Genomic DNA, 16,867 nt, shown 5'->3' on the forward strand with positions numbered 1-16,867 from the left:
CAATGCCGATTTACACTCTCTGAAGACAGGTTTCAGAGTGGTAGCCATGTTAGACTGTATCAGCAAAAAGAACGAGGAGTCCTTGTGGCACCTGAGAGACTAAAGTTTAACGTGTCCTGACACTTGATTTGACATACGTAACAAAACACAAAGACACAATACACAGGTCTGTAGACGGAGACTAACTCCACAGTCTTTCTGTTTGTAAAGAACTTGTTAGTACCCAGGTTTATTTCTTTATATGACACTAATTTGCGAGTGCTTTAGCTTGCATGAAGTACTGCCTTGAGGCAGATTTATTCCATTCAGGTGTGTGTTAGGCTCTCAGATCAGACAGTCTTTAGATTTGATTATTGGCAGTATTTGTGTTTGTCTAGTTAACAGGCTTTATCTGACAAGCAGAGCTTCTGTATAGTACCCATTAAAATCAAAGATTATTTATTCTTCTAAGGTGTTTTTGCTACGTTAAGCGATCACAAGCTGGTTTTTGACCTGGGCCAGGAAAGGCGTCTCGTATTTGGAAGTGGTTCTCCAAGGACCCTGACATTATGCAGAATCTGATTTTCCAGCAGGGCTCATGCAGAGATGCTGATTTAGCTCATCTGGCTCAAAGTTAAGGCAAACCACCTCCCCACACACTCACTACAAGAGCGGACTTGGAATTCCTTGCCCTTGGCTAATGCAACAGAGAGGCTGCATTTATCTCCACAGGCCGTAAGGAGTGCTAGCAGCCCCCCTGCCAGAACAGTTTCTCCCCCGGCCCCGCTGACTGCTAAAGCAGCACTGCCATCCACTTCAGGGGATCTGTTTGCATAACAGACATGGTGCTGCTATCAGCCATTCTGAAAGTGAGAGGTAAAATCAGATCCTGAAGCTTTGGGCACATCTGTCTACACTGCTCTGCAGTTTGGTCTCGAACGGTGTGAATAGCAGTTCAGATTGAAGGGCTGTGCTGTAACTCCTCCATGTGGATGCTGTGGGTGTGAATGTAAAGGTCCTGACTTGGCACTAATGTAGTTCTGTTTGAAGAGGAGTGTAAACATGCCCTAGAGAGACTGAATCTTGTGTCTACTCCAGATCACGCACTCGTTTAGGGGAGACAGGTCTCTCTCAGGGCACAGAAGGAAACGCAGTAGGACTGTGTGTAATTCTGGCCATCAGCTGGGTGGGCAGTAGCTGCTGATTGTGTAATGAGAATGATGGCAAATAAGGCAGAGAGATCTGAGGAGCTGTCCGTCCATGTGTGAATCAAGCATCTGGTTACTGACCTGTGCAGCCACACAATGTCGGGCTGGGGTGCACTCTACTGCAGGGAAGGCGAAAGAAATGTGCATTAGCTTTGATAATATAATAAAATGAGATGTATTCAGAAGCCTAAAAATACTGAGTTCCAGAAACTTAACCCCATATATCCACTCAGCCAAGAGAGACAGTATTGTAATTAAATGTTGATCTTTACTTATACTTGGTAAGCTATGTGAATTGCTCTCTGAATTACTGCAGCTCATGTTGCCATTGGTCTTGAAATCCATGGAAATTCAATATCCACAGGCTTATGAACCAGTGACTGGAGTGTGTTATTAAGACACTTGCTGCTGCCTGCCGTCCTAGAGGCGTGAAAGCAACAGATGAGATACAATTCCATTATAACCTACATCCCATGAGCTGACTAGCTTCTCTTGTCAGAGAGCCACTTCCTGCCCAATGGGAGAAATCCTGCAGAAGCAGGAGAGGACTCGGGCTTCTTTTCGTAGCCTCTCCATTTTGAATGTGTCAGAGAAGGTAACATAAAGCCATATGGAGTATCACAGAATGGCTATTCTGTGGCGACTTCCAGCAGGGTTGCAAGCAGTAGCTATGTATTGCCTTTCAGCGGGAAATGTGGTATCTGGTGCTTTCCTCCCCCTCAGTATGGGAACTTCAAAAGGGGCCGGCATAAAAGCCCAAAGCAGCTCCTTCCCCTGGTGCCCTAGGAAAGCTGTTATTTCATCTCTTCAGGTTAGAAGGGATTCTTAGGATCATAATAAGGCTGCTCTTACATTCAGGCTTCCGCATATCTACTAACAGACTCTTTCCACAGCAGCTTAAAAGTAGCCTAGAAAACATACATGCCCCCCCTCCCTTAAAGTTATTTATCTTCGCCATTCTAAATCCAGCACACAAATGAAACTGATTAAAGAAACACAAACATGGTCACTTAAAACCTGAACATAGAGAGAAGGCCATAGTTTGATGCTCAGATCCCTTGCAATAGTTTCTTGCTTGGAAGGTATGATTCACTGTGTGCAATACAGCTCTGGTGTTTACAGTATCCTTAAGGGTGAGACAAGGGCCCTCCCTCTCACAAGACAAATAAATTTACATCAAGATGCAAGTCTCCACCACCTCTTCAGACACCATGACCTGAACACCTTTCAACACATACTAGAAACCAGTGACAAACAAGAAGAGCCACTCATTACACCAACCCAGGCCAAGAGCCTGCTTAAATGTGGACAAGTAGTAATATTTCTGGACCATTTCCAAACAATTAGCTTATAACTCAGGGCCAGGAGTTTACTCTGCCTGTGACTGGACACCATCCTAGGAAGCAGCTGGATATCTGGGATTGCAATGTAATCTGCTTCTGTAGCTCACCAGGATTAGGGGACAGGCTAATTTTTCACCATTAACAGGTCACTGCAGTTCATGACACACATTAATCCAATTGGTCCCTGCAGCTGAACACTTATATACATCTACCTTTGAAATCAGGTGTATCCTGGTCATGCTTCAAACAACTCCCCGCAATCGGAGACAGAAACACTGCCCCTCTCAGTAGGGATGATGCCTAAAAGTGTCATTAATGAGCAACCCCAAATTCACCATGTGTAACAGGAGAAAAACACTCCCCAGCCTAGGGAGCTGATGATCATGAAGTGAAAGCGTTTCCATGGTTGAACTAACCCGGTGTAGTCAGCCCCAGCCACCGGGTAATTTGATGTGCGCTGCCTTCTGAAAAAGGTTGCAGACTCCTCCTATTCAACAATTCGGTGCACTTGACAGTCACCCTTTGGACTCCAGCATCTCGGATGCTGTGCTGGGAGAGCACTCTCTCTGCCTCAAGATCCCAAAACCAATAAAACCATTTCTTTAGTTTCTTAGATTACGGCCACCGCTTTCCTTTCCAAGCTCACCCTTCAGAACAGGCTGGTCTGCAGACCACACTACCCAGACAGGGTTATATGGCAGAATGAGAATGGCTTTGCACTGAGTAAGGAAGAAGGTTACGCTTTACCGTGTGGTCTGTGAGTGGAGGAAGCACGATCAGCTTCTCCATGGTGTTCATCACCACCCTCCACAGCTCCTTCAGCACCCTCTTCAACACCGTCTTTTCGCACACCGTGGCAAAGAGCGTCAGGCTGCAAGGAGAGAGCAAGAGCTAATTAAAACAATGCCGTTCCAGCAGTGCAGTCTGCAGGAGAAATGGAGTGGAAGTGTGGGTGAGATTTAATGCCTCACCTAGCAAACAATTTATGTTAACTCTTACTTAACATCTCATAGGAAAGAGCAGCAGTCCCTTTGCCTACAGCGCTGCTAAAGTAACATTTTCTGTTGCTTTTTCCTTCAGCTTTAGCACTAAGACATTTGCGCAGAACAGGATTTTTGTGCCCAAGAATTCAGCCACTGCTATTTAACATCCAGAGAAATACAAAGTTTTCATTTGCATTATGGTAGCTTGCAGGGGCCCCACACAGGATCAGGGCCCCACTGTGCTGGATGCTTACACATAAAATAGGAGAAGCACCCTGCCCCAAAGGGCTCATCCGTCTAAATAGGGAAAGACCCAGCAAGTGAGTTTACACTAAGAGAGGGCCATTATGCTCTGCTGGTGTGAACTGCAGCAAACACTCCACAATCACTCTGGATTGTGCTAGAGCTTCTCTTTTAGAGACGCAGGGAGATGAGGACACAGGAACACAAGGATTTATCTATTGGCTAGGTGTATATATAAAATGAGTGGATGAGACAGTGTTATAATTATGTTGGTCCCAGGATATGAGAGAGATAAGGTAGGTGAGGTAATATCTTGTACTGGATCAACTTCTACTGGTGCACGGGACAAGCTTTCAAGCTTCACAGAGCTCTTCTTCAGGTCTGGAGAAGCAAAACCAGCGTGTTCAAGTTAAATACAGAGTGGGACAGGTTGTTAAGCATACGAGGGTCACACGTGTCGTAGCATCACTCCATATAAAACGGGCACTTACTTACCGGTACTGTAACTTGTTCTCTGAGATGTGGGTGCAGACGCATGTCCATCCAGGGGTACAGGCGCTCAGCACACCGACGCCAGAGAATTGTGCTTAGCACTACTTGTAGGGGCAGTACTCAGCTCTTGTGGTCTCAGCCCCTCGCCTGACTGTCCCAGGGTGATGCCACGTGACCCCCCTCAGTTTCTTCAATCCAAAATCCCAGGCTGCAGACTCTGTTTAAATAGAGACTGCAGAACAGCCATCCCAAAGGTTGCATCTGGTAATAGCATAACACCTAGCTAAAGTGTGTACAAAAGACCAAGAAGCTGCCCTACAAATGTTCCCTATTGAGATATCACTGAGAAATGTGATCTGTGTTGCTTGTGGTCTTGTCTAATGGGTCCATGTCTGTGGGGGCATAGTCTGAGCTACCTTTGGGGTTTAGATGAAGGGTCAGCCAGTCTCCTCACAGATGATCTCCCAGGTAGATAACTTCCTGTATTACCACAGCTTATGAGGCAGATATTACGCTATTATCTGAGCTGCTTCTGAGCATTTTCCTTCCTCCTCATTTAGCCAAGTATCATTCACGCTGCGAGGTGTAGATTGCCAAATGCTGGAAGAACAACCTGGGCATGGTGCTGGGTCATCAGGTCAGGCAGGAGACGGAGAGATTTAGGAGGCTGAGCTAACACACTGAGAAGGCCAGAGTATTAACATTGCTTCGTCAGGCCAGTGCAATAAGAATCAACTTAGTATGGTCCAATGTGAGTTTGAGGATAACCCGAGGAATCAGAGGGAAATGGGAAGGCATACAACAGGTCTCTTCCCCAGTTCAGATGGAAAGCATCAGTTAGGGACCCTCGACTGAGCCTCACTTGGAAACAAAACTGACATTTTCTGTTGCCCTTCATTGTAAAGAGGTCGATGGAAGGAATGCCCCATTCTGTGAAAATGGACCTCACTCTGCTGCTCTTCAGTAACCACTTGTGGTTGCTGAGAAAAACCTGCTGAGATGGTCAGCCAGCTGGTTTTGAGAGCCTGGTAAATGTGCCACCGTGGGCATAGTTTCTTCCTGACAAAGCCAGCTGTAGTGGGCTCATCCCTGCTTGTTCACCGAATACACTGCGATGGTATTGTCTGCAAATGTGTGAACTGCTGCTCCCCAGCTCTGATCTCAAAAGGCCTGATACACATTGTATATTGCCTGAAGCTCCAGCATGTTAATATGACTGGAAGCTTTCTACTCTGACCACAAACCTTGAATCTTTCACTTCCCTAGATACACTCCCCAACCTATTATGGAGACATCGGTGACTATTGTTCTGGTTGGTGGAGGATGGGCAAACGGAACCCTCTGGCACATATTGTTCTGTCCACTAATATAGTGAGTCTGAGGCTACTCGGGAAGCCTGTCCAATGAGCATCAACTGGGGCGATAAACCCACCTGAAGCATGGCAGAAGAGGGCAAAGAGACAATCTTACACGCTGCACCATGTAAGTGTGTGTGGCCATATGGCCCAGTAGTCCCAGACATATGTGGACTTGATTTTTTGGGGTTCAATATTGATTTTTCTTTGTTCAAAATCAACCCTTGACAATCAGAAGGGTCCAGCATGAATTGGACACAACTAAGGACTTGTTCCCTTGATCTGCAGCTCAATAGCCAATTGTCCAAGTATGGGAAGACATGAATTCACCTCCTCCTAGGTAGGCCGCTACCACCATCATACATTTAATAAAGATGTATGGAGCTGACAACAGGCCAAAGGGGAGAACCCTGTACTGGTAATGCTGGCCAGCAATGTGGAATCTCAGGAACTTTCTATGGCCTGGGAAAATCACAATGTGGAAATAAGCATCCAAAGATGAAGAGCAGCAAACCAGTTATGAATCAAGGCAGGGAGCATAGTAGCCAAGGTAACCATGTGGAATTTCATATACTTGACGAACTAGTTGAGACCAAGGATAGTCTCATTTCTCTCTTGGACTTGGAGATCAGGAAATACTGGGAATAAAATCCCTTCCTGTGATGATAACGAGGAATCTCCTCCACAGCTGCCAGAACACGAAGAGTTTGGAGCCGCTGAAGAGGCAGTGACTCATGAGAAGGGTCCCTGAAAAGGGAGGGGGGAATGGAAAGGAATTGTTCAGCATTACTCAACCCCAAAATGCTTAGGGCCCATCTGTCCATTGCTGTGGATTCTCAAGCACTGCAGAAGCGAGACGGCCTGCCTACAGACTGAAGAGATGGTGTTGAAACATCCACAAGTGGTATGGTGCTCTTGATTTAATAGTCAAATGGGCTGCATTCCCAAAGGTGGAGGTGGACGAGCTGGCTGGGTGAAAGCAGATCCAGACGACCTTCTCTTGTGGGACTCACTGCCCTTTCTGGAGTAGTCCCGGTGCCTCAGTTGGTACGGTGCCTGTCTAAAATACCTTTGAGTGGTATTGCTATTGTTGCTGACCTCCAAAATGACACCTTTTTGTGGTTTCAGAGCAGCCGCCGCTGGGATAGTCGGTATCCGCAAACAGAACAGGAGGGCTTGTGGCACCTGAGAGACAAACCCATTTATTTGAGCACGAGCCTTCGTGAGCTACAGCTCACTTCATCGGATGCAAAGAGTGCAGGGTTACTTATGAGTCCTTAAACAAATGCAACTTCTCATCTGTCTTACCAGAAAATAAAAATCATCTCTCAAAGGGCAGGTCTTCCATGCTCTGTTGGATGTCTGCACTGTTCCAGAATTCTGCAACGGTGGTGCTCTTCTCATCTTAATCGCTGACACCATAACTCTGGCACTGGACATTGCTGTTGCAGCTGCCAACTACAAAAATGTCTTAGCGACCAGATGAAACTTCTGCGATAAATGCCTTCATCTCCTCCCTAGAAGATTCAGGTCATTTGTCCATGAAGTTGGCTACAAAGTCCCAGTTCAAAAAACTGTACTTGGACAGCAGCACCTGCTGGTTTGCAACACACATCTGGCAAGGACGAAGGCAATATATTTTTCGGCCCATGAAGTCTAACCTCTTTGTTTCCTTGTCTTTGGGTATAGACTTGTACCTATCTTGTCATGACCTCTCATTGGCTGCAGTCATGACAACTGAATTGGGAGCAGGATGTGAATAAAAATGCCCGAACCCCATGCACAGGAACATAACTCTTGTCCATGTGCTTTGCCATAGGTGTCAAAGCAGCTCTGGTATTCCAAAAACCTAGGAGGACTCCAACAGTACCTCACTAATAAGGAGAGCTACTCTCCCTGGGTTGAAGACTGAAGGATGTCCACCAATTTGTGCCTGTTTTCCTGCACAACTCAGCCTGTATAGCCAAAGTAATGGTCTCAAGTTGCAGTGGGGGAGGTTTAGGTTGGATATTAGGAAAAACTTTTTCACTAGGAGGGTGGTGACGCACTGGAATGGGTTCCTTAGGGAGGTGGTGGAATCTCCATTCTTAGAGGTTTTTAAGGTCAGGCTTGACAAAGCCCTGGCTGGGATGATTTAGTTGGGGATTAGGTCCTGCTTTGAGCAGGGAGTTGGACTAGATGACCTCCTGAGGTCCCTTCCAACCCTGATACTCTATGATTTGATGAAAGCATGAAGCTATTTAACTTCAGAGCTCCTGATGTTCCTTAAAATCTTCAGGGCCAGGGGAGGAAGATTCCGACACTGCAGAGTCATTGAATGAGGAGGATGAAAGCAACGGAGCCATTGGAACCTCCTGGTGCAGTACTGGTTCTTGTATACGTGGATCCATGTGTACCTGCTCTAAGGGAGATGCCTCCATCTGAGTTTGCAATGTAGACGGCTGAGGAGGGGATACCACTGGCTGGTCAGTTTATCTGGCCCAGGAACAGGTGGAGGATTCGGATTTATAGAATGAGGAATCGCCCATTGATTCCATGGAGGCTGCTGAGCATAAGGGCATGGCATTAATAACCAAGAACCCGTCTCCACTGAGCGAACAATACAGATCCCAGTATCAATCCAGATCAGAAGGTGGTCTTGACCACCTTCTAGACTGGTGTCTGAAGAACAAAACGTAAGGGGGATGACCACCCCAGGCTTGATGCCGATGGACACTCAAAGTTGTTCAGAAGCAATGGGGGAGTGACCCTCAGAAAAGTAAGCAAATGTCCAGCCACTTCCCCAGTCCGATAAGTTGAACAAGGTCAGCTCCCAGACTACTGCACTGGGCAGCACAGCATGGGGAGGAGGTGACCAGCCCTCTGTGGAGAAAGAAGTGGTTCAGGACTATTTAGAAAAGCTGGACGAGCACAAGTCCATGGGGCCGGATGCGCTGCATCCGAGAGTGCTAAAGGAGTTGGCGGATGTGATTGCAGAGGCATTGGCCATTATCTTTGAAAACTCATGGCGATCGGGGGAGGTCCTGGACGACTGGAAAAAGGCTAATGTAGTGCCCATCTTTAAAAAAGGGAAGGAGGAGGATCCAGGGAACTACAGGTCAGTCAGCCTCACCTCAGTCCCTGGAAAAATCATGGAGCAGGTCCTCAAGGAATCAATTCTGAAGCACTTAGAGGAGAGGAAAGTGATCAGGAAGAGTCAGCATGGATTCACCAAGGGCAAGTCATGCCTGACTAATCTAATTGCCTTCTATGACGAGATAACTGGCTCTGTGGATGAGGGGAAAGCAGTGGACGTGTTATTCCTTGACTTTAGCAAAGCTTTTGACACGGTCTCCCACAGTATTCTTGTCAGCAAGTTAAAGAATGGGCCAGATGACCTCCTGAGGTCCCTTCCAACCCTGCTATTCTATGATTCTATGATTGCATTGGCGTTGAGGTAGGTACCGAAGTCAGTGCCCCAAAGACGGGTCAGGAATATCACATTCCCACTCAGCACTTTGACTCCCTGTGGAGTATTTACACCCTCCAGACCATTGTACTCCTCCTAGTCACAGGAACGAAGCTTCCTCATTTTTCAAATACGTGCTCTCTTTACATGAGAGATCCTAGCTGGAGCTCTATTCCTCATCTCCTCTGAGACCTCTGCTGCAGCTGGAAATCAGAGACCAGGCGGGTGCACAACTTTGCATTGATTTCCTCTCCTCGTGCCAGAGATGAAAAGTAAAGTTTTAATGGAACAAAGTACGCCCAGAGTCCAAAGGCAGAGGCACTGCTAGTTTCAAGGAACACATGTTCAGCTGTAACACATCTGTAGAGGGTGCACACTGGCGTCCTTCTGTAGATCAGCTGTGTCTCTCTCTTTCCAAACACTAGCCACGTGTATCTGAGTGAGACACCACACATAGAAGACTAAGCAACAGCCCAAGTGAGAAGGCCAAGTATTCCTACCTGGCAGAGCCCATTCCCACAGAAGAGCGAACATACTGATTGTAGGGCCAGGAAAAATCCATGTGGCCCAACGGCTGGGTTCTTTGAATGCTGATTTGAAACCCACTTTCCTGCTTCTCTCAGGAGAGCCCTCAACACCCTTCTCCAGAAACACATCCAGGTATTTCTTGGCTTCAATTTTGTGCTTGGTTATAGCTGCCTTACTCAGCATCAGTTCTCTGTGTTTACTCCCTTTTGCCTGGAACAGTCCTGATCAGTTTCCTTATTCGCCTCTCACTGACCATCCCCGTGCCAGTGTAAGGGCGCAGAGAGATCAGACTCACCAGCAGAGTCCCACGGGGCTACATCTATAGGAAGCCGTTGGGAGAGCTGAGGACACAACACACTGGCTGAAGTGCCAGCAATCCATAGACAACACTCCGCTCCTTTATATCCAGCATGAACACAACCCTCTCCCAGGTCTCTCAAGGCCTAGCCAAAATCCTCAGCTGGGTGAAGAGCAGCTGGCCAGAGCTGAATCCAGGCAACGAAGAGGTAATGCTAGCCAGACACAGGCAGCATTTAGGAGGAACTTGCCTCCTCTGTAGGACAGACAGGAAGAATAATCCAGGCTCTGCCTCTGACTTGCTGTGGACAGGAAAGAAGTCATGAACATTCCCACTTCCGCTTCCCACCAATAGAAGGTGATGCTGCCTCCAAGGAGTAGTTAGGTAAAGCATGGAAATTGCTTTATGGATGTAAAAGTGCTTCTGTGTACGCATGCTAACTATGAAGCACACAGTCCCTTTCAGCATCCAACCCGAGGAAAAGTTGGAATGACTCAAGTACAAATGCAACAAAATAAACCATCTCTCATGCAACAAAATCACAAATTATACCTGGCGAATGTCATGGGATTCACAGAAACACCATATCATATCTGCTGGCTGACACTTTCAAAACGAGAAAGTCTAATGAGTCATCCAGAAGCCGCCTCTTTTCCAAAGATAAAAACCCTCCGGGATGACTCTGATAGAGAAGATGTCTCGAGGGAGTCATCCAGAAGGCTGAAGAAACCCCTCCCAATCTGTTAGAGATTTTATGGCAGTATGAATACAGAACTGAGCTCTTCTTACTTTCCATCCAGGAAGTCCATTAATGGCCTCAGGACATTATCCGCATCTTGCGCCACCGTGGTCCTGGCATTTGCAGGGATATTTCCGGTCCCTTTTACTTGACAGAGTATATCTGACATCTGCTTGACACACTCATCAATACGGCTCTGAAAGCTAGACAGACGAGAAAAGCAAGGTTATTCAGCGGCTAAGCTATCACCTCTTGCACATGAAAACATAACATGCACTCACTAACTACGCAATACTCCTCCTGATTCCATCCAAGACCTTCCCTATTGCTTCCTTCTCAATGTTGTTAAGAAGGACACACTATCAGGGTAAGCAACTGTGTAGAATATCAGCAGTGACACTAGGATCCCTACACATGGTCTCATCGCGTTGGAGATAAACTCATTCACTTAATTAAAAAGCTGCCCTTTCTTTTTGCAAGAATTACAACTGCACTCAACTAAAAGCATACTGTTCTGTATCTGGTATATACAGTCTATGACTTCACGCAGATCAGGAGCGTAACCAGTGCTCAACTTCAGTGCACTGCGGACAGACACATACATGCAGCTCATTGCCAGACCTCACAATAGAGGGTTAAAATCACAGGTGCTCAGCAGCAAAGACACGTGCTGACTAAAACAATCGCCAGTGCCAGAGGGGCCGGGTTATACATAGTGTCAAGACGGTAACTGGGGCTTGGCTAGCCAAGTGAACAATGTCTGTCTCTCTGTTGAAGTGACATGCCACGGTTAGGGGAGTTCAACTGTCTGGAACTCCCAAGGGTAGACAGGTAGAGATCCCAGCCACGTCCATTAGGGAAATTAGCTTGTCACAACCACTATCAGTAGATGGCAACCAACCTAGTTACTGCAGACCAGGGGTTCTCAAACTGGGGGTCGGGACCCCTCAGGGGGTCACAAGGTTATTACATGGGGGGGTCGCGAGCTGTCAGCCTCCACCCCAAACCCCGCTTTGCCTCCAGCATTTAGAATGGTGTTAAATATACAAAAAGTGCTTTTACTTTATGGGGGGGGGGGGTTGCACTCAGAGGTGTGCTGGGTGAAAGGGGTCACCAGTACAAAAGTTTGAGAACCCCTGCTGCAGACAGTCCAGAAGAATCTAATGTAGTGGTTTAATGTGGGGAATACTGCAGCAGAGCCTTCAACACATCAGCTGGGAATACAGGGAAATGCCTTGACATTTAAGTTGGCAATATAGTTGTAGCTGTGCTTGTCCCAGGGTATTCGAAAGACAAGGTGGGTGAGGTCAAATCTTTTCCTGAAGAAGCTGATCCAATCAGAGGCATCACCTCACCCATCTTGATATTTAAGGCAATTATTACTGACAATAGATGGTAAGTGTGGCATTCAATTAATGTTTGTGTAGCGTCTTGAACATGTAAGAAGTGCTAGGGGTTGCAGCCAAGATACCAGATCAACCGAACATGGGGGCGGGTGTGTGTGTCTCTAAAGCTGGCTCCTAAATCTGTATTTGGGCACCTAAATAAGGGGCCTGATTTCCTATAGTGTTGAATCAGCAGGGCACCTGTGACATAGGTGGGCCTCTCTCCTTTCAAAACATGCAGCCTCGGTTTCTGCTACTCACTATGCTCCGTGCCCCACCGACTTTTCCACCTACACCCTCCCACTGCCTTCTTCCCCCACCATGGAGCAGCCTCCCCCCAGTGCATCAAAACGTCCTGCTGATTTCTAGCATCCTACTCCATTGAAGCAACCCCAGAGCCAGGATCCTCTCTTTCTATTCTGCCTCTATTCTCACATTCACCTCTCAGACACCGCTGCGGAGCTCGAGAGAGTGGGTACGCCCCAGTGTGGCACTCGAGCGGAGTGCCAGCATGCAATGCTGCAGCGGCCAATTGTGGGCACACAGGCAGCTCGATCAGATTGACTGTACAGAGTGTGGTGGGTCTCGCCCACAGGTCAGGGTCTCACTGATTGCCATATTTGGGGTCAGGAAGGAATTTCCCCCCAGGTCAGATTGCGGCATAGATTCACCTTCCTTTGCAGCATGGGGCACGGGTCACTGGCAGGTTTAAACTAGTATAAATGGTGGATTCTCTGTCACTTGAAGTCTGTAAATCATGGTTTTAGGACTTCAGTAACTCAGCCAGAGATTAGGGGTCTGTTACAGGAGTGGGTGGGTGAGTGAGATTCTGTGGCCTGAGTTGTGCAGGAGGTCAGACTAGATGATCATGATGGTCCCTTCTGATCTTAAAGTCTATGAGAGGCCTCATATTGCAGGGATCTGTGCTTGGGAATGGGGTGGGCTGTATATAAACAAGAAATTATCAACTTCTCAGGTTCCAACAGCAGCTGCTTCCTTTACCCCCAGTGAGCTGAGTCTTCTGGTCTGGACCCTTTCCTCCAGCTGGCCCAGGGAAGTGGAGGTTTCCAAACACAGGGGAAGACACCAGCTTCCGTGAAAATGACCATGCAACTGACCGAAACCCAAGAATTCCTGGTTTGCAGGGTCACATAACTAAAACATTACGTGTTGGCAGCTACATCTTACTCTGTGCATAAACTGCCACATAACGGGGCAGCCCAGCATAAAGCAAGCACTGCAGTGAGCTATGGGTGTCAGTCTCTCAGGCACCAACGGACAGGATTCCAGCATTCCTCGGTTCATATGCCATCTCTCCTCTCCTCCAAGAACAAAACGTCTAACCTGCAGTTAGGTGGAAACCTTGCTATGTTTCCTCTGAGCTATAAAACCTGGAGTATTTATTACGTGTGAAAAGCTGATGTGTAGTGTTACACTAAGTAGGATGGTAATAGTGTCTCCACACTGTTGATCTATTGAAATATGAACCCCCGACCTAGGTGTGTTTGGAATTACATTTACTATGTTTGGGATGCGTGGAATGGGATTAAGGGTGTTCTAAGGATAGAACCACACCAGGCCAGGACGCAGAGAAGGGATTGCCAACTTGTTGAGAGAGACCATGTGAGACACTGATTTATTGATTTAATTTCATTTTTTCTATAGAATGGCCATTTCAGCTGCGCAAGTGGCTCCATACCAACCACCAATCTTTATTAAGGCTTGTTTCGTTGGTATCTGTGTCTAAGGTGCCTATCGTCTTGGTAGGTGATGAGGTGGCAGGTGGTTCTCCAGCTTGCTCTAGATTTAGTCATGGATGTTACTTTTGCACAACACATGCTGTGGGGTGTTGCCCCCCATTCTCTGGGGGAACGGTACAGTAAAGCGGGGCTCTGTAGATAGCAAAGGGAGTGCTCAAGGCCTGCTGTTGAGAAAGCTCATCTCTTCCCCTTTGAATCTGTACCTAGGCTCTTGAAGACAATGTACTGGAATATCCGAGCTGCCACGGACGCCCTCCCCGACCGGTCTTGGGGTGGGGATATTGTTTGTTATACAGGGTTGGAAGCCTACAGCCCTTCCAGAAGCCAGCGTGAGGGTGGGAAGAGGTGGGTGTGGGATCATGCCTTGGGGTGAATTACTCTCCCACTATCCATCCTTGCACTGAAGACTATATTTGGTCCATCAGTAATGCACTAAATATGGCTCTTTGACCAAACCAGGCTCTATCATCCTGTGCTCTGTGATGGCGCTTCCTCAGGACAGAGGGAGCAGGGAATTTAGATGTCATTGTTTCCTCAGCCACTGCAGCTATCCCTCAAACATGAAAAAAGCTCAGATCTGATGCATAAGAGGTGCAAAGTGTCCCAGGAGTTGCCATTTGTACAGACGCTTTCTACTCTAGCGAGGACACCTACGCTACCTCTCAGTTACATCCTTGAGGAGAAGATCTGTCTTGCACAGTAAGCTGCCCTTCCACTTTTAATTTGATGCCATCACTTCTGAATAAATGAAGCAGCTGAACCCCATTGACTGGTTAATCTCTCTCTCTTGCTGGCACACGTTTCTGAAACACTCCCTGATACGTGTGCTGATCCTGCATAATCTCTGTAAATTACATTTTCAAATGCCAAGAGTCCACCCTAATTGTCTTGTAACATTGGTACTGTGAAGACAAGTGTCAGATAACAATACTAACCCACTAATTATGATTTCTCACTTATCCGCCATCTAATTATGAATGTCATTGACTCAGTTCCATGTGTTCGTATCTCCCCATCTCCTGCTGCCACCATCCATGAATAGCAATGGGAGTTACACACTTAGTTACCAGTTTCATATGCTGAAAATGCAGCTGTGTGTCAACAAGTCCCACAAAGTAACTGATGATCATAAATACTACAAATGTATGGATGGGAAGCAGAGCAGTCAGGCTGAGCTTTTATTCTCACCACCCAAGTGGGAGCTACACTACTGGATGTGCCTGCATTAATCTTTTTACAGGGCATAGATGAGATGAACAGTCCTTATTGTGGGGAATAGTTATTTTCAAAGATTAATAGACTGGATCAGTCGGGAGATATTTTACTTCGGAACATAAAACTGGAAGGGAACTCCTGGCTCATCAAGTCCAGCCTCCTGCTATCATAGGCCACCCCAGCCTATAAATTCCTTCATAAATTTATCAAACTCCACCTTAAAACTAGTTAGGTTGTTTCCCCCCCTACTCCTGCTGGGAGGCTGTTCCAGAACCTGACTTCTCTGATGGTTAGAAACCTTCTTCTAATTTGCGGGCTAAACATATTCATGGCCAGTTGATACTCAATCCATGCCTCCCGACAGAGGCCTGAACATCCAGCAGAGGGGAAGTGTCTTCAGCCTTCCATTCTTGCTTAAGCTGCAACTTTTGTGCTCACTGTAGAATTGCGAGAGCTGACGCACAATCCTTGCCACAGGTAGTTTGTATCTATGATTTGTAAATAAAGCTTTTAATTGCCACTAGCAACACTTTTGGTGCTTGTCCCGACAATGACTGACCAGCCTATAAAAAAATGCCCACCTTTGCAACATTAGAGTACTGGGTCTCAGTGTGAAACACAAACGCTAAGCCAGTTTCCTTCCGATTTCAATCCTCATTTAACAATCAGAAAGCATTCAGCTGTTACATGCTTTAACAGACTGTTTGCATTTAAACAGGAATATCACTCTCTGAATGTTGAACTGGAAACTGCTTTCAGAGCAAAGAAGAGCAGGGCTCAATTCTCCCAGAGACACAAGTGCTGTTAGCAGCAGGATCAGCAATATATGTAATCCAAATACATTTCACAATTCAGATTCTGATGTTCTGTTCCCAGGCAGAGCAGTGAACACAACAGATACAATTTTCTGAAAGTTTCTCAATTCTTCAGATGGAGAATTGAGCACATGAAGAATTAAGCAAATTCAGGGCCATGAATTTGATTTAAAACAGAAACACAGTGTGCAATTGCCATGTGTTTTACTTTCATCTCAGTCTCATGAGAGATGCAGCTGGAGTGGAAGGAAAGGAATGTTTCTATGGTTATAGAAGCTAGATGTACTCACCTGTTACCAAACACAACACTGAGTTCATCCAAAACATTGTTCAGTTTCACCTGAAGCTCTTTGAGATTGTCACTTGCTTCTGGGTCCAGCTGTGGACAAAAAGAGAGAGCTCAGCTGGAAAATCTAGGTTGGTTTGCTGTTCCCCAAAGCACTATTACCCAGTGCTGACTAAATGGTAGAAAATCACATGAAATATCCTCAAAATGTGTATACTAGCATCCTTTCCCAGGCACCACTGTAGAGTTCATGGCCGGCTGCTATAGAGACTTCCCCATAGAACTTGGGAGCCATGAACAAATGTTACTTTGGCTCCTACTTTCCGCCACCTCTTCTCAAAGTCATCCCTTTTCCTGATACTCGTGGAGTTAAGAAATAAAGAAACATTTAAACCTTTCCGGCACAGAACCCAGACTGTGCTGTGTTACTGCGATATATACCTTTGGGTTCTGAGTCACCTTGGGGCTATAGGTTTAATTTAAGACTGGCTTCTTTAAAGTGGGGCTTTTCACTGGGGTTTGTTTCTCCGTGTGTGAATTTGAGAGTAGTTGCATCACCTTCCACCGCCAGAGTCATTACACAGACTTCAGGCTGCAGTTCAGTGGAGCATGGGGAATAAGGCCACAGGTTCCCCACTCTTTTGAAAATCTGGCAGTGTGTCACAAAGGGAGTGGTTATGTGCTGAGCACTTTGGAAAATATGTTGTGGACCCTGAGCACATGAAGATCTGGCCCCTTAGTGATCAGCCCTGAATACTCCTGAGTCAGACTGAGATACAGTCAAGTTCAC

At 46.6% G+C, this 16,867-nt stretch overlaps 1 protein-coding gene across 3 annotated transcripts in view; it reads right to left on the reverse strand.

Annotated features, from left to right (window-relative positions):
- The window catches only part of UNC13B (unc-13 homolog B), a 393,995-nt gene that overhangs the window by 30,764 nt on the left and 346,364 nt on the right, over positions 1-16,867 (reverse strand). For all 3 annotated transcript variants that reach the window (XM_077816579.1, XM_077816578.1, XM_077816577.1), the window contains 3 exons: positions 16,082-16,170; positions 10,667-10,819; positions 3,278-3,401 (listed from right to left, as the gene is read on the reverse strand). In XM_077816579.1, coding sequence (XP_077672705.1) covers positions 3,278-3,401; positions 10,667-10,819; positions 16,082-16,170 — 366 coding nt within the window. The remainder of the gene's footprint in view (positions 1-3,277; positions 3,402-10,666; positions 10,820-16,081; positions 16,171-16,867) is intronic.

Source organism: Eretmochelys imbricata, chromosome 5 (assembly GCF_965152235.1).
Source record: "Eretmochelys imbricata isolate rEreImb1 chromosome 5, rEreImb1.hap1, whole genome shotgun sequence".
In the NCBI taxonomy this organism is placed as follows: domain Eukaryota; kingdom Metazoa; phylum Chordata; order Testudines; family Cheloniidae; genus Eretmochelys; species Eretmochelys imbricata.